A 21,943-nucleotide genomic window follows, 5' to 3' on the forward strand; every position below is an offset into this window, starting at 1 on the left:
AACTAATAATTAATCAGCGGTCACCAAGCAGCTATAGGACAATTATATGTTGGCATTTCCCACAAGCCCAAAAAAAGCATAAGACATGGCGGGAAATATCTACAAAGATAATAGTCTAATAAGATTCAGATCCTTAAATAACCCAGATGTAATTGGTTATTTTAAAAAAAGCTAAACTCAAGACAAAAAAAAGCTTTTCCCTTCATCTTTATATATACAGTTTCTCTACTGCAGTAATTAAATTCCTCCACTAGATGTCCTCAGTTTTCCCAGTTGAATGACGCCCGGTTCTATCGAACCTACTTTTTTTGTGCTCAGGCTGTCATGGAGTGTCTTGTAATAAATGGCATGCACACACCACTGCATGAGGACTGTACAGTGCAGCAGTATGGATTGTCCACACAATGCCATCACCAGAGAAAGATGCCATGACATCATTCGACTGATGGGAGTTTTAACAAAAAATAAAAAAAGATCTACTACATACAGGGCTGGTTTCTAAATAGAACACATAGAAACATTTACATATAGACATTTACAATAAAGCAGTACAAGGAGAATTGATGATGATCACCCACCAAGACCAATCACAATTCAGCTTGGTAAAGTGGTGGATATATAACAGCAGTGTGCGGCGATTAAATAGATGAAGCCGAACCAAAAGCCACATGTCCCTTTTATCATTTAGGTTGACATGGGATTTACACAGGGAAACTCAGGGCAGGGAAACAGGGTGATGGGGGAGAGCAGTGAAGGTGAATAAGTAGTAGAGGAATGAGTTGCCTGTGGGTTCTGTACATTCATCTCCCGGCTTGTATACTGATTTACTGATCATGCCTAACCAAGCTATTACCTTACACACAAAAGCAGTGGTGAGACATCACACTGCACTAGATATTTGTGGAATTTGCCCATCTGGTCTTCCCCAGAACACTACCCCGTTTCCCAAAATCTAAACAAAGTCCATTTAGCAGCTACATTAGCCATTCGTCCAAGAATTCCCACAGTTCTGCGATTAGACTTTGGGACGAGCATTTAGTGGTAAGATCTCCTGGAAGTCCTTGGCCATCTCCCTCAGAGGGTCCATGATGGGGTTGACATTTTCTTCCATCCATTCCTCCACCGTGTCTGGGTAGAAGATGGCATCCAGGTGGGTGCGGAGAGATTGGATGTGAGACTCCCACTCCTCACTGGCTCTGGGAAGGTGACGGGAAAGGTATTATTTCATGAGTAGTAGTACCCACTAGTAGTAGTTTTATATGCAAAATTGTACAGAGAAGTAGAGATGGATTCATGTTTTCCAAAGTGTAATCTTTCCTTGCAACCCTTCCCCTGTAGGTCATCTTGATCATACATATACAGAGGTTGCTCACACACTTCAAAAATGTTACAAAGGAGAAAGGGGCACTCTTTGCATCTGGAGGAAAAGAAGTTTAAGCTCCGGATAAGGAAGGGATTCTTCAGTGTAAGGTCGGTGAAAATGTGGAATCAGCTCCCTCAGGAAGTAGTTTCAGCAAATACTATAGATTGCTTTAAGAAAAAGCTGGATGATATCTAGAAGCACAGAATATATCTGGGTATTACTGCTTTAAAGTAAAGATAACAGTGACTGTTGATCCAGAGAACGTCCGGTTGCCTCATGGAATCAGGAAGGACATTTTTCCCCTGCAAATTGTACCAGGGTTTTTTTTTGCATTCCTCTGGATCAACTATGTCTTATAGGTTTTATATCTGGGATATGTTTATTTCCCTAGTGGTTCAACTTGATGGACTTATGGCTTTTTTCAACCTGACTTGCTATGTAGCTTCAAAGATAAAGGCTATCTTTATAAAGGTCACATGAGGTCCATATGGTGCTGGCCTGGAGACACCATACCATTTATGAGAAGAAAATAAAAACTAATATAGGAGTTTAAAACAACTACTGCTACCACTACTTCTCTGTGATCCTAACACAGAGCTCAAAACAACTGCCCCTTCTACATCACAATATCTCCCCATCAACCATAAAGTAAGTCCTTTGCATTTGATTTGCTTACACCTGACATGGTATTTATCATAGTGGTTTCCTATATAACTTATATGCTTTTCACCATTACCTCACATAGAAAATTAAATATTTCTTATCCTATTGAAAAACCGTGAGAATAACCCAAACCTATCTTGAGCACTATACACTATTATGAATACATAATAACATGGTCACTATCCACTATTGTAACTCGTTAATTGTTCCTATTTATACGAATATTGTTAGAATACTTGAATATGCAATATTTTAATGTGTATTCTCAATTATTTTTTTTTAAACCAGTACATCTCATTAAAAAAAAAAAAAAAGCCTGAAGAAGCCACAAGGCGAAACTCGTCGGGTAAAAGACAACTGTCTTAAATTCTACACAATTTAAACTGTGTACTGTCTGGCAATAGTATAAATGTTACTTTCTGTATATATTTGGTAACATTCAGAAGTAAAAATCTTTATTTACAAAAAAAAGCCCTTTTTTCTTCTATCCTGTACATCATATTGTAAAAAAAATAAAATGTAGAGACCCCTGACTGGTCCAGTTTTTGGGCAGTAGTGAGCTCATGCACGTTGTAGTTCACAATGAACCAGTCATGTACTTGGTATCACACATGTGAAGTGGCAGTCTGTGCTATGTTTATTAATATACCTGTTGGATGCCATAATGAAATACTTACATGATGTGAGCAACTGGTTGCCTACGGGGTTCGGAACCCCCTCTGAATCAACGTTCACCCTACTCCACATAATATTTTTAGTTGGATTAGCATAAAAGCCAGGCAATTAGCGTCTTCACAAGGTGTTCAGCAATGCCACATGCCATGTTTCTCTGGTTGTACTTTTGATTCCAGAGAACATTAGAAAACAAATGTACATATCTCCAGGTTTCCACACTTACTTTAAGATTTTGGAACTAAAGGACTCCATTTTAAGTGGATTTGCAAACTGGTGTTTTCTGTGGTACCGGGAGAACCAGCCATTGATCTCACTGTGGAAGGAAGAGATTTTTAAAGAAATTATGAAATAGATATAGCAGATATAAAACAGCAAATCATACATAGAAACAGAACATCAAGGAGTGCAAGCTGCAGAAGTCATAAAATCCAGATGTCACACTTACCTCTCCCTCACTAAAGTGCCGACGCCTCTCTCCTGCACATGCTGGCAGTTCTGACTCTGGGGGTGCCTGCACTACCAAGCTGTATTAGTTTCATCCAACCTGCCGGCCAATCAGAAAATAGCCACTTAACCATCCCTGGCTATTTAGTTAGCTCAGACACTGCACTCAGTGTTTGTGCAACATTTCTCCACTAGTGCCGAGCCCCTAGTTCTGTTGAGCTAGTTCCTGTACACCTGTTGGTTAATTCAGCGTTTATTCTGTCCAGCTCATGTGTTAACCCCTTGTTCCCCAGTCCGTTTACAGCAAATTCCCTTTGTGCTGTTCGAGTGCTCATGTCTGTCTGTGGATATCCCTGTGCCACCTGTGCCTCCTGTTTCTTCCATTATCTCCTGTGTTCCCTGTGTCCGCAGCGGCTCCTGTGTCATTGCTGTCTATATCCTGGATCCCTGGTATTTGACCCCTGGCTTGTAACCTGACCTCTCTTGCTTGCTGGCTGCCTTGAACCTGGCCTTTCCTGACAATTCTTCCTCTTGGTGATTTGTAACCGTGTATCTTCCTGCCCACTCTGGTGTGGTCAAGGACCGCAACTTGGCGGTAACCAGCAGCGGAACATCCTCACCACTAGAGGCACTGGAGAAGACCTGGTTGCCGCTTAGACTCTGCACCTTGGCCCTTTTTTAGGGGCTAACACCCTTTTTGTGCAAGCTGTAGTGCTCACCAGTGGCCCTGTTTTCCCCAGCGTGACACCAGATCAGTGTTTCTCCAGCGGTTGTTGTGGGTTACTTGAACTATAAGCAATGTGGACCTCTCAGATCAGTTACCACCGACACCAATGATCTTCTTGGCTACCAGTAGGGGTGATGTTCTTCCCAATGGTCGGCATTGTAAAAGAAATTCCTCCCACTAATCACCATTTTATTATACTGTGAGCTCTGGATATAGTAATTATAGAAGGAGTTCCCTGAAGTAATTCAAACATGTTAAAAAGGTTGAGAAAGGCTGATATAGATGGCACAGAAGGGGACATGTGATCAAGACGGTATAGAAAAGGCAGCCAAAGTCATAAGGTCACAATGGCAGTAATGAGGTCAATTGCTCAGTAAGAGAAGCCGAACTGCATCACATGATCAGAACAGCCATACAAGGGTGATATGATAAGGGTCACATAATCCGAATAGGACTACTGGCATCACTTGCTCTGGCTGAGTTTTTCCAGATTTTCCTTTAGGCGCAGTACACACAAAAGATCAGCTTACAATCTGTGCTTGACTGACCAGTCTGATAGATCTTCTAATTGTTAATTAATTCATCCGAAGTCCAAAAACACAGCAGACACCTGTTAAGAGAATCTGGACTTCCAATTGTTTTCTCTGGATAAAAATGTTCGGAATTCTGAATGAATTAACTCAATTGATATTTACCAACAAGTCCAACCTATTCATAAATGAAAAAATCTCCTATGATTGATATTCTTTTAGAAAGTACAATTCTGTCTGTGTGCTTTACTCACTAATCAGCCTCTGTGATCTCCCACACTTTATTCCTCAGCTCCAAATGGATTTTTTTCACCATGCCATAGATTTCAGCTCCTGGGAAGGCTCCAGTCCCCTCACTAGGAGAAAGAAACATTTCTATTAAACTTTCATACCAATCACAAATTGTTCTCACGTATCAAGCACTGTACAACTTTAGGAACACATTCTAGGATCAGCAAGGTTACAGATGGGATGTATGGAGTGCTATTTACCAAGTATTTGTCTCTGTGTCAATCTTGCTGAAGCCCAATATGAGAGCGATCTCCTTTTTGGCTTCCTCAGTGACCTGACCTGCAGAAGAGAAGGGATGGGAGATGGTGGGCAGCGCCATGGAGAATCTCAGCACTGGGTAATAATTTGTGGATCTTACCATATCTCAGCTTTTTTAGACACACAGCCAACGATGGAATGGCGACGGGAAGTAGTTCACAAAGGACAGAATAATGGTCATACCTGCAGAAAGAGACAAGCAAATGTCACTCGGATATAGAATCCCTGTACCTGCTGCAGACAGTGCCAGTGTGTGTGGTCCTCTCTGATATGGCAAAGTATGACTAATCCATTCTAATGCCTGGCCATGCTCCTCAAGGCCAAATGCAGCCTATTCTATTTCAAAAGAATGCAGTGGTGCCTCCATTTTTAAACTGAGGAGGCCCAAAAGGCATAAAACTGCTGGCTGGAAATCTCTAATAGTAATGTTGCATCTGTGCTACAACCAAAAGCCCTAGATGTTAGTTGGCCACAAGACATTGATTGCTTTGGCCAATTTTTAAAGTGATGAAATGCAGAGATATTTTAATTTAAGAGGGCATTGATGTATTTTGCATCACTCTTTTTAGAAGTTCTTGCTCCCTTATGCTAATGTCACCATACACTAATTGGCTGTTCCTAGCAGTTATTGCCTGAAAACCAAGCATGTGCTGCTACCTGGCTGTCCATGTAACTGCAATCATATCAAAATTTGCTAGAGATTTGAAAAAGCTCAGTCATTTTTATGATTATTTTTGTTAATATTATTAATAAACAGGATTTATATAGCGCCAAAATATTACGCATCGCTGTACATTAAATAGGGTTTGCAAATGACACAGATACAGACAGTGATACAGGAGGAGGAGAGGACCCTGCCCTGAACAGCTTACAATCTAGTTTGGATGTAACTGCTGGGGGGTAGAGATGTTACATGAAACCACAAACAATAAATGCCATATAACATGCAAGGAGATAGAAACCTGTTTGGCAAGCTTGATGTCTAATAAAAAAAATCAGGCACATTTTCAGCAACATATTCCCTAAGGGGGACTTGGCTTTTTCCATTCATAGACAAGTTCCCATATAATGGCTACAACTGCTGGACATTTTCAAGTGGTGCTAGTTCTAAGAGAAAGCACAGTATACTATTAAAGCCCCAGCATACAAATACATACATGGTCTGATGAATTTGGTTAGGGGAATAGATATGGAGTATCCTGCACCTCAATCCCCCTGAACACCTTTGGGAAGAATTGGGACACTGATCATGAGCCAGATCTTCTCATCCATAGTGGCTGAACTCACAAATGTTCTTCTAGCTCAAAGGGAATAAATCATATACATTCTCCAGCTCTGGGTGTAAAGCTGGTTCTTTAGCTGTCAGCATGCCCTACAGAGATACCAAGCCTCCTGCCTTTATTTGTTGCCTTTATTTTGTTATTTCTCACCTTTGCCACCCGGTCAGTGCTATGCCACTATAACGGATATTGGGGAACTTGCTCATCCCATCAATGACCACCTTCCACTGCTGGTGGTTTCTCATGTGCAAATCCATAGGGGTCCAAATCTGGTTGGGTAATGATGCCCCTTTAAAGGCGCTTGCAAACCAAATGTTGGAAAATCCGCTCTTTTCATACTTGGAGATAAATGATTCTGGCAAAGGAGGAAAAATACAGAAATGTCAAATGAAAGCCAAATACATGTGAAGGATCTCTACATTATTATTATTGTTACACAGTATTTATATAGCGCCAACATATTACGCAGCACTGTACAAAGTCCGTTGTCGTGTCACTAGCTGTCCCTCACAATCTAATGTACCTACCATAGTCATATGCCTTTTACGAAATTTGGGGGGAAGCCAATTAACCTAACTGCATGTTTTTGGAATGTGGGGGGAAAGCCATGCAAACACGGGGAGAACATACAAACTCCATGCAGATAGTGTCCTGGAAAATATTCAAACCTGGGACCTAGCACGGCAAAGGCCAGAGTGCTAACCACTGAGCCATTATTTACATAAGTGTCTGTGGTACATATTGGATTTCAGCTGCCAACACTGCTCGGTGAGACCCATCACTTTCCAATCTGCAAAGCTGATGATTGCAGATCTATAGGTCTGGCTCAACAGGAGGGGTGTCGGTCCTCTGCAGAGGGACTACTGCTTCTACACAAAGCTTCTTCTCTGCAGCACGTTGATACAGGCTTTACTACTTTTTTAAAAAAACATCTGTTGGGCATCTTGTTTCGACGCATCTACAATGTATTTAGCAGATTGAAACTAAGCGCCTGCATGAAGCTGATCAAAACAGAAATACCTGTGGGCAAGTTAATTGTGTGTATGGCTCATAAACCACATTCCTAAAATAGAGTTACTTACCATTGCTAATATGAAAACTTTCCATTTTTTTTAGCTTTTATAGACCCTGAATGCTGTAGATTATTAGTTCACTTAGAATCAGTATTAAAAAACAGTAATAATCCACGACAGCGTCCCCCACTTTTGGAAGTGTCTGCGCTGAGCCTCCCCGGTCTTAATAAGTGCAGACGTGCTGTCTTATTACCGAGGGCTTCCAGTCATTTTCTGGTGCCTTTCGTACAAGCTAATCTCATGGATAAGCTGCTTAATGTGCTTTGCACGGCTGTGAGGCTTACAATATAAAAAAAATCTTTTTTTCTTCATTATGATATGGCATTCATTTTTTAACAGCAGCAAAGCATAAAGTCTGCCTATAAATGCAGAGATAATATTAAAATTCCTATTGAGAAAAAACAAGATTTTTCACGGTGGTGACCATGCTCTACCTTTTGGCATGGGAAAAACAGATATACAGATATGTAATAAATACAAGTCAAAAGGCATTATGAAAAACATTTACCAATTACTCCATCATTAAAGAGACCCTGACATTATACATTAGCCCTGTGTGTACCTGTATCTGTGGTAGGGGAATGTCCCTGTTACTTTGTCAGTTCAAGGAGAACTAAAGTTATCGGTTATCATTGTATAGAGGAACAGGTGACGTCCCCTCTGCAACAATCTCTCCAACCTGCCTGATCGCTCTGGGTTTCTGGCAAAAAAGCTAAGCTGCGCATGTGCAGTGTCACCTTTGGTTGTCAGAAAACATGGCATTCCCAGCATTGTCTGAACATGCCACAAATGAATGAGTTCTTGCACAAGAGTTACATCATCAAGGTGGTCAAGGATCGCAAGGAGGAAAAAGATAGAAGAAGATGGAGGTGCCCTGAAGAAACAGGGGCAGGTGGGTAATGCAAGGTTTAGTTTAACTTAAAGAACTAAACTGAAGAAGTGGAGTATTTTTGAGGCACATGGGAATGTTTGCCTGCCTAACAATCAACTCCTCTCCTTCATTCCCTAACCATTTCCCCCAAATTTTGCATCTGGAGGAAAAGAAGTTTAAGCTCCGGATAAGGAAGGGATTCTTCACTGTAAGATCTGTGAAAATGTGGAATCGGCTCCCTCAGGAAGTAGTTTCATCAACTACTATTGATTGCTTTAAGAAAAAGCTGGATGTTTTTTTAGAAGCACAGAAAACGACTGAGTATTAAGTCTTTAAAGTTAATATAACAGAGACTGTTGATCCAGGGAACGTCCCATTGCTTCAGGGAATCAGGAAGGAATTTTTTCCCCTGTTGGAGCAAATTGTACCAGGGTTTTATTGCCTTCCTCTGGATCAACTATGTCCATAGGGTTTACATCTCGGATATGTTTATTTCCCTAGTGGTTGAACTTGATGGACCTATGTCTTTTTTTCAACCTGACTTACTATGTAACTGAGAATTCATATTAATAGCAGTGCTGTGGGAATATGGTGCATGTGGTGGCTAAATGCTGTAGGCACATCCAACCTGCTTCAGTGGTCAATGGCTCTCTTTACTGCTCAATCAGCCAGGTCTGACGTGCTAAATACATTAACAAAACTATGGACCTGCTACGCATTTTGAATGTCTTTCCAAATACATAGGAATAGGACAGAACCTTTGTTTATGATCGGCAAGAAAAAGAAACCAGAGTGCACTTGGTTCAATGGAGATCATGCTCATTATATGGCCATACACATACATGTGACTGTACAGTCTGTACAAAAGTTGCAAAAAGCTCAAAGCTTCAATAAAGTAACAAATTTCTATCTGTTAGATATAAATGTTTTACCTCTTTTTACAATGTCGGTATTGCTTCATTTATAGTGGAGAGTTCTTTGGTAGACACTAAATATCCTGTGGGTCATCACATTTATAAGAATCAGACCACAGCTTGTAGCCAGTGAAACTCCTAGGGTTCTCTTTATTTATTAGAGCCGAAGGAGGTTTGTGACTGGAGGAGAGCTGGTCATTTGACTTTGGCAGGTCTATTTTCCCGTTTATTTTTTAAATTACTATTCATTTTTACTATACTCCCCACGATCCTGAAATGGTAGGCAGCAGAATTTATTTGTAAAGTAGTAGGCACTAGTTGGATAAATGTGGAGTTTTTCTACAGCAGTGAAGCCATTACTTTTTGAATGAGCCCCTACATTTTTATTCTGATTAAAGCTTGCCTTATAAATGATAATTATATTGTAATCTTGCCTGAGCAAAAACATTTTTCTTTACACACTGAGCAGTCAGAAGGCTGTATATACTCCTTACCTGTTTGTTCCATGTTGAAGTTTGTATGGTACAGCCACAGGACAGGAGAGACATACTTTGTAATACCAGAAGCTGCAAGAAAAATGCAGAGTTTGTAACATGGAGCAGTATCATAATATTATAAATCTTTTGCAAGAGTAAGTAGAAAAAGTCTGGAGATGGGCAAATACATAGTGTAGACATTTAAAGCCTGTAAATATAGTAATACATGCAATGACATTGCTGATTTCCTTCTGCAAATGCCATTTACCTTGGAGAATTAGATTTAAATCACTGCTTTACTACACTGCCTCCCTCCACCATTCAAAATATTTTAAAAATATAGTGTTATGGGAAAGCTGTAAAAAAGAAGTATAAAGGTTGCCACTGCTCACCTTTCCTGCTAAGAAAGTCCATTCCAAAGCAGATTGTATACTTTCCTAGTCATTAATATTATTACACAGTATTTATATAGTGCTGACATATTAAGCAGCGCTGTACAAAGTCCATAGTCATGTCACTAGCTGTCATTTAAAAGGTGCTCACAATCTAATGTCCCTACCATAGTTATATGTCTTAATGCAGTCTAAGGTCATTGGGGGTAGCCAATTAACCTAACTGCATGTTTTTGGAAAGTGGAAGGAAACCCACACAAACACAGGAGAACCTGCAAACTCCATGCAGATAGTGTCTTGGCTGAGATTCCAAGCTGGGCCAGATTGCTAACCACTGAGCCACCATGCTAACATTGTACCACTGACCTGGAACATGTATGAAAGTATGCAGATCTGGTTTTCTGACATTCTTATCTGTATGCTTCTATCAGGAAAAGGCTGGCATATGAGCAAAAAATACGGCTTTAAATTATAACAAAAAGGGCTGTCTGTGCCTTTGCATGGCATAAAACAATTCTTTATAAGAATGAATAGCATAAACACACATAATGGACACAGACTCACCACTAATGCTTTCTACACTGAACTTTCTAAGCATGTCGTCCCACATAAGAATGCTCTTCCCAGGGTACTGAGCGTGCAGGAAGTCCACCACGCTCTTCAGATGGGCCAGGTACATCTTCCCAAGGTCTCCTTTGTTATTGTTCAGCCAGGACTTGGAATCCTGTCCTTCTCCGAGGTGGTAGACCTGAAGGAAATGCAGAAGGGTTATTTGGCAAAGGTTCAGCATTATGAATGAAACCAACAGAGCATAACATGAAATACAAAACTGCTACAGCTTTGTTACGTTAGTCATCCAAATCCAAAAACAAGGCCAGAAAAGTCATGTGCTCATGGAAAACAAATGACTGGTTTTCCCAGACATTAGTTACTGTGCAGCCAGCTTTTAGAAATCTTAGAATACTAACTTTAGCCCCAAACAGGTCACTTTTGCTGGAAATGATTGTTAATGATAGTTCCAGCAAGATTAGAATGAACTCTGAAGAGACAGATTGCTCATTCTATGTAAAATTAGGCTATGTACACACATCAAATGATTCTCATCCGATAATCACCTCAAGGCCGATATCGGACGAGAATCTGGTGTGTGTACAGCACTCATCGTCCGCCATTCTGTGGTCAGCCTGGGCGGATCCACAGACGACAAACAAACGTAATTGCAGTGCAGGGGAGAGAGCGCAGTGGGGTGCCGCTCTGTCATTCTCCCCATAGAGCAGAATGGTGTTGTATCAACATCACTCATTCATGCACTGTGCAGTCTTTTGTCATTGAAAAGGATTGTGAACGATCCTTTCCAAATACAAATATTGCACGTATGTACCAAGCCTTAGTGGCTGGACAAGCAGAAGGCACCCTAATGAGTTCCCCTTTACAGGAAACCGCAGTGGTACTTAGCCGTCATTTGCTCAGGAGATCTGGCAGGATGATCATTGAGCGATGTTTAGGGACAGCTTTACACACACTAGATGTTCACCCATAATAACCACCCACATTTGGCAATGAAAATCCAGCACCTACACAGCTTTTAACTTTGGATATTCCTACCATCACCTCTTGCATGTGGTTGATCTCATAATGGCCTAGAATTAACTAGCAGGTGTTCTAGGAGGCTGAAGGTCATCAAAAATGTCAATCGATACAACTGAAATTTTCTTATTTTAAAAATGACTGAACATTTTCCAAAATTATTTCCTTGGACTGGAAGCCTAATTCATTTGTATATAAATGTATACATTTCCATGATCTATTGCTCAAATTGATCATTTGGCTTTGTAGGAAACAGAACAAATTGGACTGATTCTTTCACAGTCCGGCGTTTTCAGTATACATATATAGGAGGTATACAGTACTGCCTAAAGTTAATCAATGACAAAAAGCTGATAATATAAAAAAAAACAAAAGAAAACAAAAGGGGAAAGAAGTGAAATGAGACAAGAGAAAGGATACCATTATATTTGGGGTCTTACCTCATCTGCTCCAATGTGGATCCAGTTGCACATTGGATGCTTTTCCAGAACCTGAGACAAGACCATTCTCAGCATGGGCATAGTCTCTGCAGAGTGGGGGTTCAGGCTGTTGGGGTAACGCTCCACTTCTCTCAGACCTCGGAACTTTTCATGCTTTAAAATATACTGCATGTGAAAAATCAAGACCATATAAAATCAGACCTGGTCCATGTTTTGAGCAACAGATTAGGAAATTTATAATAGCAGATTCTATACTGTACAAAAATCACCTAAAGCAGCCTCTCTCAGCCTTTTAACATGCGGAAACCTTTGAACTAATTTTGAGATTGCTGGGAAACTCCGTCTATAATTACTATATCCTTAGCTCACAGTACATCAATTGGAAGAATGCCTCTTACATTGCCTGCCGGGGGGGGAGAATGATCTTAATGAATGAATGATGAATCTTAATGATAGCCCAAAAAGATCATTGGTGTCATTTAACCTGACCTGAGAGGTACAAATTGCTCAAGGAACTGTAAGCAAACTCTGGATGAACCCTGGCTTAGAAAGAATGGCCTAAGGTTGCTAAAAACAATTCTGTCTCCATAGAAATAAGGCACATGGATTTGTTTTTACAATTGTTGCAAAGAACAATTCAACCCCCCCAAAAAAAAATGTGTACAGTAGTCCCTTGAGGTTGTTCATCAATCCGCCCCAGAAGACAGAACAGAATGACAGCACTCACTTGCCCTCCCCTCTCCATAGAACAGAATAGTGCTATGTGTACAGTGCTCATTCATTCTATTGATCAAGAAAGAATATTTCCAGTGATAGTAATCTTAAAGGCTTTCAGATAAACTATAACTGTTCTGTTTTACAAATCTTATCTAGATTTTATTACTTTTCCCATCTACATGTGTCCCTAGGGTCATCTCATAACTCTAGGCAAACTTTCCCATTTCTCTGTACAAAAAGAAAACAGCAGGATAACAAGCAGAACCAGGTCACCTAACCTCAACTACGATGTGATAACACAGCAATCACATCCCACTTTACAATGCGTCATAAGGTGCTGACGGTGTGAGATAGCGGTGGAATTACACATTCTGAAAGCCTTCTGGGTGTGTACAAAGAACAAAAAGAAACCTGCTCTACTGGTATAATCGGCTTCTTGTACATTACAGGGCCATCCGCTATCTATTGTGAAAGCTGCTCTGTGTATACAATACCTCTTTCTAGACAACAGTTTTCTCTGTTACTGTTGGCAAAACACCGATATCTGTGGACAAACTTCCTCACCTGTCATTATCACGACTTGTAGACATAAGACAAATCCCCAACCCATTTATAGTTGGATCATTCATAGCGGAGTTTGCAGGACTGAAGTGCAGAGGTTACTCTTAAATTGTTGATGGTTTGGAATGATTAGTGTCTTACCAGGTAGAAAAGACAGATCAAGATGACAGCCAAGCAGTCTGCATCTTTAACCAAAGTTCCTTTAACTTTATCCTTAACTAAAGTTCCACTGAGAATATATATTCAGGCAGCAAGACAGGCAATGACCCTTTTGCAAAAATCTCTCCAGGTGACAAAAGCTGCACATGCCCAACAACAGCTTTGGTTGCAAGGAGACCCGGCATTCCTGGCTTCCTCTGCGTACCCCTGGAATAAATGAATTATCATACATGGATCCATTGAACAACCGACGATGAACGATCGCAGCAGAAATGAAGGGAGGAGAGTGCAGCAGAGTGCCACTCGCTTGTTCTTCCCCTTTCCCTCTCCATATAGCAGAATGGTCAATCATGATTATAATGACAATAATGGAATGGCCAATACGGAGCCTTACTTCTACTTTCCAATTACAAAAAGCAGACATGGTGTTTAAAAAAGCACCACACCAGTTAGACTCTGTGCACTGTAACAAAGCTGGTCAGCCATATCCCAAGCCACTGATTTAGTGACTTCCATTAATAAATATTCTCTGGACGTTAAATCATCTAAGGAGCAGTGTTCTCTCCAGCCCCTTTTAGCTGGGTGAACCACCCAGAACTTTTCCATAATGACCCTGCTGTTTATGGGTGGATACTGTAAGGCTTGGTCACAATACAGGGGCTCCTGCCCACAGCTTCATCTGTCCCAGCTAAAAAAATTGTAGGGCAAATACTTAAGAGGTATCGTGTCATGTTTGTTCCACCCAACATTTTGCCATTATCTACAGCGTAAATATGTTTTGTAACCTGTATGGAACCTGAAGAACATTAATGGGTGAAGGATGATATTTGAAAGCACAAATACACTCCAACAGTCCCCCACAAGCGGTCAAGTAGCATGTAGGGACTCCAAGGTATGACCTTAGCAATCTATGGACAAGGATATTCGATAGAAGTATAAAGACTACCACCATGTCATCACAAAAAAAGTTTGTCATTGCATAAGACCTATATTCATAACAATTCTATTCTCCATAATGAGGAGCATACGCATATTATTAATACAGATGCATGAATAACACATATGTATGAGTTTAAACCTTTTTTAAAAGTTCTTATTTTTTTTAACAAATAAAACTGTTCACCCCCCTTTCCAGTGTTGGACACCAGTCTGAACAGTCCAAGGTAAGACACAGGTGGGAAGTGGTTCCCTTTGCATTCCAGAAGGGTTTCTCAGTGCCAGCAGGTTAAGCAGCAAAACTGACTACAGAACCCGCTGGTCCCATAAGAAAATGCTGGGACTCCACCAGCCAGGAAATAAGGTTGGCAGATTTGTCACAGATTCGGATGCATTTTGTAATAATCTCAATGTGCAGGGAAGTAATTTCAGTCCAAAAGAGGAACCTTAAAGCCCATGCAAGACTGAAGAGGTGTTTAACCATTTCCTTTAGATTATATGTGTCTCCATTTTTGATAGGCGAGATGCTTAGTTACTGAGACACTCGGGTAGTTTCCTTGTCATGTGTTTAGGACTTGATGAAAAAAGTGAAATATTTTTCTTCATGTACCAAAGATTGCAATCAGCAGCACCCTGACAGCGGTCCCCCTACTTCATTCACAGATCCCTTGGGATAGATCAATAAACGATGATCAGGGTATAAATCATTGCTATACAGGGGGAGAGAGCACAACAGGGTGCATCTTGCTTGCCTTCCCAACCCCCACCATAGAACAGAATGGGCGCTGTGTGTACAGTTCGTTTGTCTTTCACTGGAAAATCATTAAATGCTTCCGGGGACAAAAACATACCGCGTGTATGCAGACTTACACACCAATATAACACTCACTCTCACATGTAAGAATCACCATGGCCAATATGTATGGGAGACAAAAAACCTACTAGTGTGGTTTAGGGCTGTGGGATAAAGCTGAAGCATTTAGAATAAAATGTCCTTACAACCTCCATGCAGACAGCATTCTGGAGGGATATGGCTTATATATAAGTCAGAGCCTCAAAACTGCAAGTACAACATGGCTACTTATCTTCCCCACCTATAACTCAGAAAAGTATAATGACTTTTCTAGAATATATAAAAGTTTTTCTATTTCCTTGGTAGAACTGCGGAGGGGGAACATTTTTAATATACATTTTCTTTAGTTCTGTTCTAAATAACTCAGCGGATTCTTGAAACATTATAAGGTGTAGGCAGTACTGGACTTTCTTTACAGAAAGCCCACCATAAAGTCCAATAACAATAAGATTGTAAATGGAAGTATATGGTCTCTTATACCGGCCCTGAGTGACAGGATAGGTCGTGAATTGGTTCTCAGCTTGCAGAACTCACTCTGAGGAAACTGATTGAATCATCAACAGCTTTATGAGTACAAGACTGCTGGAGAAGAGACAGAAATGCAATCATTTGTGACTCTAGTCAAGCGTGAAGAGAACGGTAGTGCAGACTGCTGTAAAATTACCTTCATTACATTCAATACCTTCCTGTTTGTCTTATTTCCGAGGGCAAGGGGAGGTTGGGAAAGTGAACAGAACTATAAATTGATTATGAACGAGAAGAAACATGGCTGAAAGCGGACTGCTTGATATCCGTGCTGCCATTCTGTCCCTTGTCACAATTAATAGCCTCTTCAATGAAAGCATTGTGGAACTTCAACCTGTCATATTACAAAGAATATATAACACTTACTATAAAAAAATGGAAACTGGATCAAGAGAACTTCCCAGAATTCATCAATCACTGTGAAGCCAATAAGGGAGTCTGTTCCCCTCTAATGTAGCCCCATATGTTTGCAGATTACAAGTGCGGGAAAATGAGGACACCTCTGCGCTGGATTATTCTTTAACAATCTGTGATATTTATGATAGAGGGGAGTTTTTCTTATCTTTCTTGTTATGGGGTGAACTGAATGGTCTCACCATTGCTCTTTGGGGATTTAAATGTCTGCTTAAATTATTTCAGTATAGTGGTAGGAACATGCTTCTTCCGGATCCTTTGTAACCCCGCAGCCTAAATGCACAACCAAAACCATTGGTTTATATCAGACACAGTCTGAGATACAGAGCCATGCGTTTAGTTTGGATGAAGCCAAGTCCAGCATGTACATCCCATCAGTGCAAGGTATTATGTTATTTACAATGATAATTACAAATTACTTAAATCAATTTTTTGGTTGAGAGCATTGGATTACTTGCCTAATTACTGGTCCAAATGACCAGCAATATCTATCATTCTGTTTTTATCTGATTGTGACCCAACCTGACTGCAAAGCTATACAAATAAGCCCCATATGTTTCTATGATCAGATGAGAATCTATGACTTGACTGCAGAGGTATGCAAATAATTCCATCTAATTCCCATGATCAGCTGTGAGTACGCAACCCGACTATATGGTCAACTGTGGATCCACCATGCAAAGGGAGTTATGTTTTATTGTACGATCCTAAAATGAGGCAGAAAATCTGGATTTCTGCAACCAATTATGCATAATGTGAATGTCTTTAGTTATAACAAGGCAACAAATATACTTCAAAGCTACAAACTTGATTTTGAACAACTCCATCTGTATTCATTCGCATAAAGGGTCTATTTTTTTCAAGCTCTTCAAGGCCAGAGAGGATATACTTTCATCAGTGAAACTGAGTGATCCAGCAAACCTGGAATGGATCTGGTCCAGAATTGAAAACATTTGCTATCAAATAGCAAATTACTTTGAAGAAATCTATTCCATCTGGGTGATCCAGCAAACCTGGACAGGATTGGAAACATTTGTCAGCAAATTAATTTTAAGAAACCTATTCCAGGTTTGCTGGATCACCCAGCTTTACTCATGAAAGTGTATCCTCTCCAGCCTTAAAGAGCTTTAATAAAATCAGGCCCAGCAAGCGTTAATAACCTACCGTATCACACACATATTATAAGATCCAATATTAACCATAAAGTATACAAAATATATATTTTACCTCCATATGTCCAAATGTTTGTATGAGGGGCACCACTTCTAGATTATTCATCTCAGCAAGTTGTAAGATCTTTGCAATGTCCTCCTCACTGGAAATATCAGAGGCAGAGAGTAAATAGATGGATTTTTACAAGGTTCTGTTTAGGATTCAGAACCATGATGAGAAAAGCATCTGGACTCACCTATAAGCATATGGAGACTTGAGGACCTCCAGCTCTCCAGTGAATGGAAACATGTCCTCATATTCAATGAGTAGTCCATTGGCCCCCAGTTTGGAGAAAAGGGGAAATATCTAGAGAGAAGACAAACAAGACAATATTTGTGAAGGATAATCTTTTCTAGAGCTCTTGACTCATTGCCGTCACAGCTTTGCTTCAGGGTGCAATGAAGACTCTGCTGGAGCCATTATCCACAATCCAGGTTGTTGTAAGCCATGTGGCCGGATTTAGATCATGTCATTAGAATCTATAGGGAATGATCCCCAAAGCTTGCTATAGATTATGATGGACTACCTGTCTTCCTACAAGTCTTGATGATGGAAGGAGAGTGGAGCAACTAATAAATGACCTATTCCTAGTAGAAGTAACAAACTACAAAAAATAGTGGCAACCCAATTTAATATTAGAAGCAGTGGTGAAGATATATGTAATGAACAGGACAAGTAAGTTTTTATATAAAATACAGCCCCTATGATTTTATATTACAGAGCTGAGTAATATGTTGGCACTATACAAATTCTGTTTATTAATAATAATAATATTAAACCCTTCAAAAGTTTGTATTTTGCAAAAAGAGGGAAATTCTTCCCCTGTTGCTCGGGTCACACGCTCATTGCCTTGGCAGTGGTCATGTGGTCCCTGCTGATGTAAAGGATCGATTGTCTATATCTGATAAAGATACATTTCCCCAAGATCCTATAACAGACAACTATTGTCCTAAAATTGGTTATGTAGGTTAGCATACTGGATAACACACTATTGGTTTTGACTCTCACCTGCTCATAGTAGGAAAGCTTGGGAGCAGCTCCCTTGAGGTCCAGGTGTATCAGCTTCATTTGCACTTTACTAAAATCCTTGCGTATAGTTTCTCCTACTTTTTTCTTTGGCACAGCTTCTGCCGACTCCTCCTTAAGCGGCTCAGGCGGTAGATCTTTGACCACTGGGTCTATCCTGGCTTCTGCTTTCTCACCCCAAAAAAAGTCTTCCTTGACCTTCTTCTTAACAGGTTTTGAAATCTGTGGGGAACTGGAAAGATGTGAAAAAACATATGAATGATCTATAGCACCCCAAAAACATGCTATTTGGTTAATCAGCTTCCCCCCAAAATTGACCTTAGACTGTATTAAAGACATATGACTGAGGTAGGGATATTAGATTGTGAGATCCTTTGAGGGACAGCTAGTGACAGGACTATGGACGCTGTACAGCGCTGCGTAATATGATGGCGCTATATAAATACTGTGTAATAATAACAGCATGGCATAGTAAAATACACTTTATTAGGTGCGCCATGCGCGTCCTGACTTGGACCCCCTTTTCCTTACAGAACTACCACAAGTTGCTGGATTCTGGTCCATATTGACATAAAAAAAAAATCATACAGTTGCTGCACATCCATGTGCAAATCTACCATTCCACCAAAGGTGCTCTGGGTTGAGATCTGGTGACCCTGGAGGCCATTGTATTACAGTGAACTCATTGTCATAAGATGATTTGGGCTCTGTGCATTATCTTGCTGGTAGTAGCCATCAGAAGATGTGTACAATGCAGTCATAAAGAGATCGGCAAGGTCAGCAACAATACTAAGGCTACATACACACATCAGACGATTTTCATTTCAAGGCTGATATCAGACGAGAATCTGGCGTGCGTACAGCGCTCGTGATTTGTGGATCCGTCCTGGCAGATTAATGAACTATCGTAATGAAAGTGCAAGGGGGAGAGCACAGCAGGGTGCCGCTCTGTCGTTCTCCCCCTCTCCTCTCCATAGAGCAGAACGGTGCTGTATGTACAGAGCTCATTCATGCATCTTTCAGTCTTTTGTCGTTGGAAAGAATCATGAAATATTCCGACAAAAGTCTAATGTGTGTACGTAGCCTAAGGTAGGCTGGCTGTGTGTTTAAACAATGCTCACTTGGTGCACAAAGTATGCAAACAAATATCCTCCACACCAGCCTTAACCATTGATAAGGATCAATGGATGGATTTATGTTTTTCATGCCAACGATGTCAAATTCTGACCCCACTATCCGAATGTAACAGCAGAAATCAAGACTCATCAGACCAGGCAACATTTTCCCAAACTTCCCTTGTCCAATTTTGGTGAACCCATAGAAACTGTAGCCTCAGGTTCTTAGCAGATGGAAAGGCGGCTGGTGTGATCTCTGCTGCTGTATGCAATCTAGTATAAAGTGGAAGGTGCTGTGCATTCAGCTATGCTCCCATGCAGGTGTAACAAGCGGTTATTTAAGTTATGGTTACCTTTCTATCTGCTCAGTCTGGCCATTTTCCTTTGACACCAGGCATCAACAAGGCATTTTCCCCTGGAGGACTGCCACTCCCCTATCAGACCATTTTCTGTAAACCCTGGATGTGGTTGTGTGTAAAAATCCCAGCAGATCAGCAGTTTCTGAAATACTCAGATCAGCCCGCTGGCACCAACAACCATGGCAAGTTCAACAATATCTTTGTTTGCTCTTCTAATGTTTAGCTTGAATTTCATACTCACCACGTCTACCTGCCTAAATGCACTGAATTGCTGCCATGTGATTGGCTGATTTTTGCATTAACAAGCAGTTACAGGTGTACCTAATAAAGTGACCAGTGAGTGTACACAAACTTATTCTCACATATCATTGGTTGTTCAAATGAACTCTACCTGATTTACCTGGAAACTTTACCTGATTTACCTGGAAACTTTACCTGATTTACTAACATTTACTAAGTAAACAGTCACAACTCCTAATTTATTAAATATCAATGCCTAGAATGTGGGAAGGCACACAATGCCATTATATACAATTTAGGACCTGCAAAGGCCGCTGTCGGCCAGCATGCTGCATAGTGGAACCTTGCTTTCTGTTTGGATGAAATCGTCTGGCACAGCTGCTGCTAAAACAGACCTGTAGTTTTAAAGCTACAAATGAAAAGCTCTAACATAGTTCAGAGGTGGTGACAGACCTTTGCACAGAGACCACTGTTTCCAAACAGAAGGCAAGGGTTCCTTTAATAGGGGAGAGGCTTTTCTACTCGGCTGTGGCTGTTTTTAATAGAAAACAAATCGTGAGACTTTGCACACCCTTGTTTTAAAGCACCTGGAATATATTTAGCAGATAGTTGAGCGTTCTTTTATCAGAACCAAAGTTTAGGAACAAAAATTGTAAACAGGACATGCTACATCTCTTGTGCAATAAAACAATCTGCACAGCTATGATTCCAGAAATACCCAGGAGTGGGGTCCTGGGAGTGGGGTCATTCCGGCCTGGATGATCACAATGGCCTAAGACCTTAACCCAGGAGAATATCGGCTGAGGATGTCGGCGTTGGTAATGAACCAAGAAAAGGTTTTGTTCTGCTTTAAACTATATGTTGGACAACTGCTGCATTTCCTGGTAATTAATGTTCTTTGGGAAAGTGGCACCTACTATGGATTCCCTTGGTTTCCAATGCAAATTTTTTTCATGCTGTCCAATTTGGGAGATTTCTCCTCTTGCTGTCAATGGAATAGTTGTCAGATACCAAATGAAGTGAGGAAAATAGCCTTCATCTTATTTGAGAATTGCAGAGAATAGGAAGTGAGAAGAAACGCCCCCAATAGGACACAGGCTCCAATAACAACCCAATTTCCAATACAGTCGGGAAGTTTTAGAACCTCATTTTACTACAGTGATCCCACTAAGATTTCCCTTCACTTCCTGTCTGGTTAAGAGAATAGAAACAAAAAAGACTTGTAAAAGTCTATTAGGAGAGATCAGTAGAGTGTTGTAAGTCATTTCCTATTGACAGAGGCATGCATGTGTCCCTAGAAACACGTCTGCCAAGAGCTTTTTACCCTTGGTGGTAGCCCCTGTATTGTGACTTTCAATACGCTCCCAAAAACAACGTGGCGGTTAATGAAAAGTGCCGGGTGGTGCGCCCAGCTAAAAGGGGCCGGGGAGAACACAGCCTTCAGAGGAGCTCTTGAAAGTCATGTCAGCAGCAATGTTTTATTATTATTATTGTTATTATTATTATTATTATTATTATTAATAATAATAATAATAATAATATTATTAATAAACAGGATTTATATAACACCAACATATTACACAGCGCTGTACAATAAATAGGGATTGCAAATGACAGACAGATACAGACAGTGACACAGGAGGAGGAAAGGACCCTGCCCTGAAGAGCTTACAATCTAGGAGGTAAGGGAAGTTTCAAACAATAGGTTTGGGAAATAAACCAATATTCCAACACAGGGGACTCGTGACAGGACAAGAAAGTCCTGAGACAGGGCTGACAACACTACTTTGGATTTCAATGCACCAGAGGCTGTGTTGTCAACTTAGTACCCAATTACCAGCT

The 21,943-nt window shown here is 40.5% G+C and overlaps 1 protein-coding gene across 6 annotated transcripts in view; it reads right to left on the reverse strand.

Moving 5' to 3' along the window:
- Window positions 1-6: 6 nt before the first annotated feature.
- Window positions 7-21,943, reverse strand: part of HEXD (hexosaminidase D) — a 42,997-nt gene continuing 21,060 nt past the window's right edge. For 5 of the 6 annotated variants that reach the window (XM_072417514.1, XM_072417518.1, XM_072417515.1 and 2 more), the window contains 12 exons: window positions 18,370-18,619; window positions 17,558-17,667; window positions 17,377-17,464; window positions 11,985-12,149; window positions 10,522-10,705; window positions 9,584-9,655; window positions 6,382-6,586; window positions 5,052-5,134; window positions 4,894-4,972; window positions 4,657-4,758; window positions 2,925-3,014; window positions 7-1,196 (listed from right to left, as the gene is read on the reverse strand). In XM_072417514.1, the coding sequence (XP_072273615.1) occupies window positions 1,016-1,196; window positions 2,925-3,014; window positions 4,657-4,758; window positions 4,894-4,972; window positions 5,052-5,134; window positions 6,382-6,586; window positions 9,584-9,655; window positions 10,522-10,705; window positions 11,985-12,149; window positions 17,377-17,464; window positions 17,558-17,667; window positions 18,370-18,619 (1,609 nt within the window). In that variant the 3' untranslated portion in view covers window positions 7-1,015. Of the gene's footprint in view, window positions 1,197-2,924; window positions 3,015-4,656; window positions 4,759-4,893; window positions 4,973-5,051; window positions 5,135-6,381; window positions 6,587-9,583; window positions 9,656-10,521; window positions 10,706-11,984; window positions 12,150-17,376; window positions 17,465-17,557; window positions 17,668-18,369; window positions 18,620-19,855; window positions 20,027-21,943 lie in introns of those variants that run through there. The other variant, XM_072417517.1, reaches the window with a different exon arrangement.

Source organism: Pyxicephalus adspersus, chromosome 7 (genome assembly GCF_032062135.1).
Source record: "Pyxicephalus adspersus chromosome 7, UCB_Pads_2.0, whole genome shotgun sequence".
Taxonomy (NCBI): Eukaryota; Metazoa; Chordata; class Amphibia; order Anura; family Pyxicephalidae; genus Pyxicephalus; species Pyxicephalus adspersus.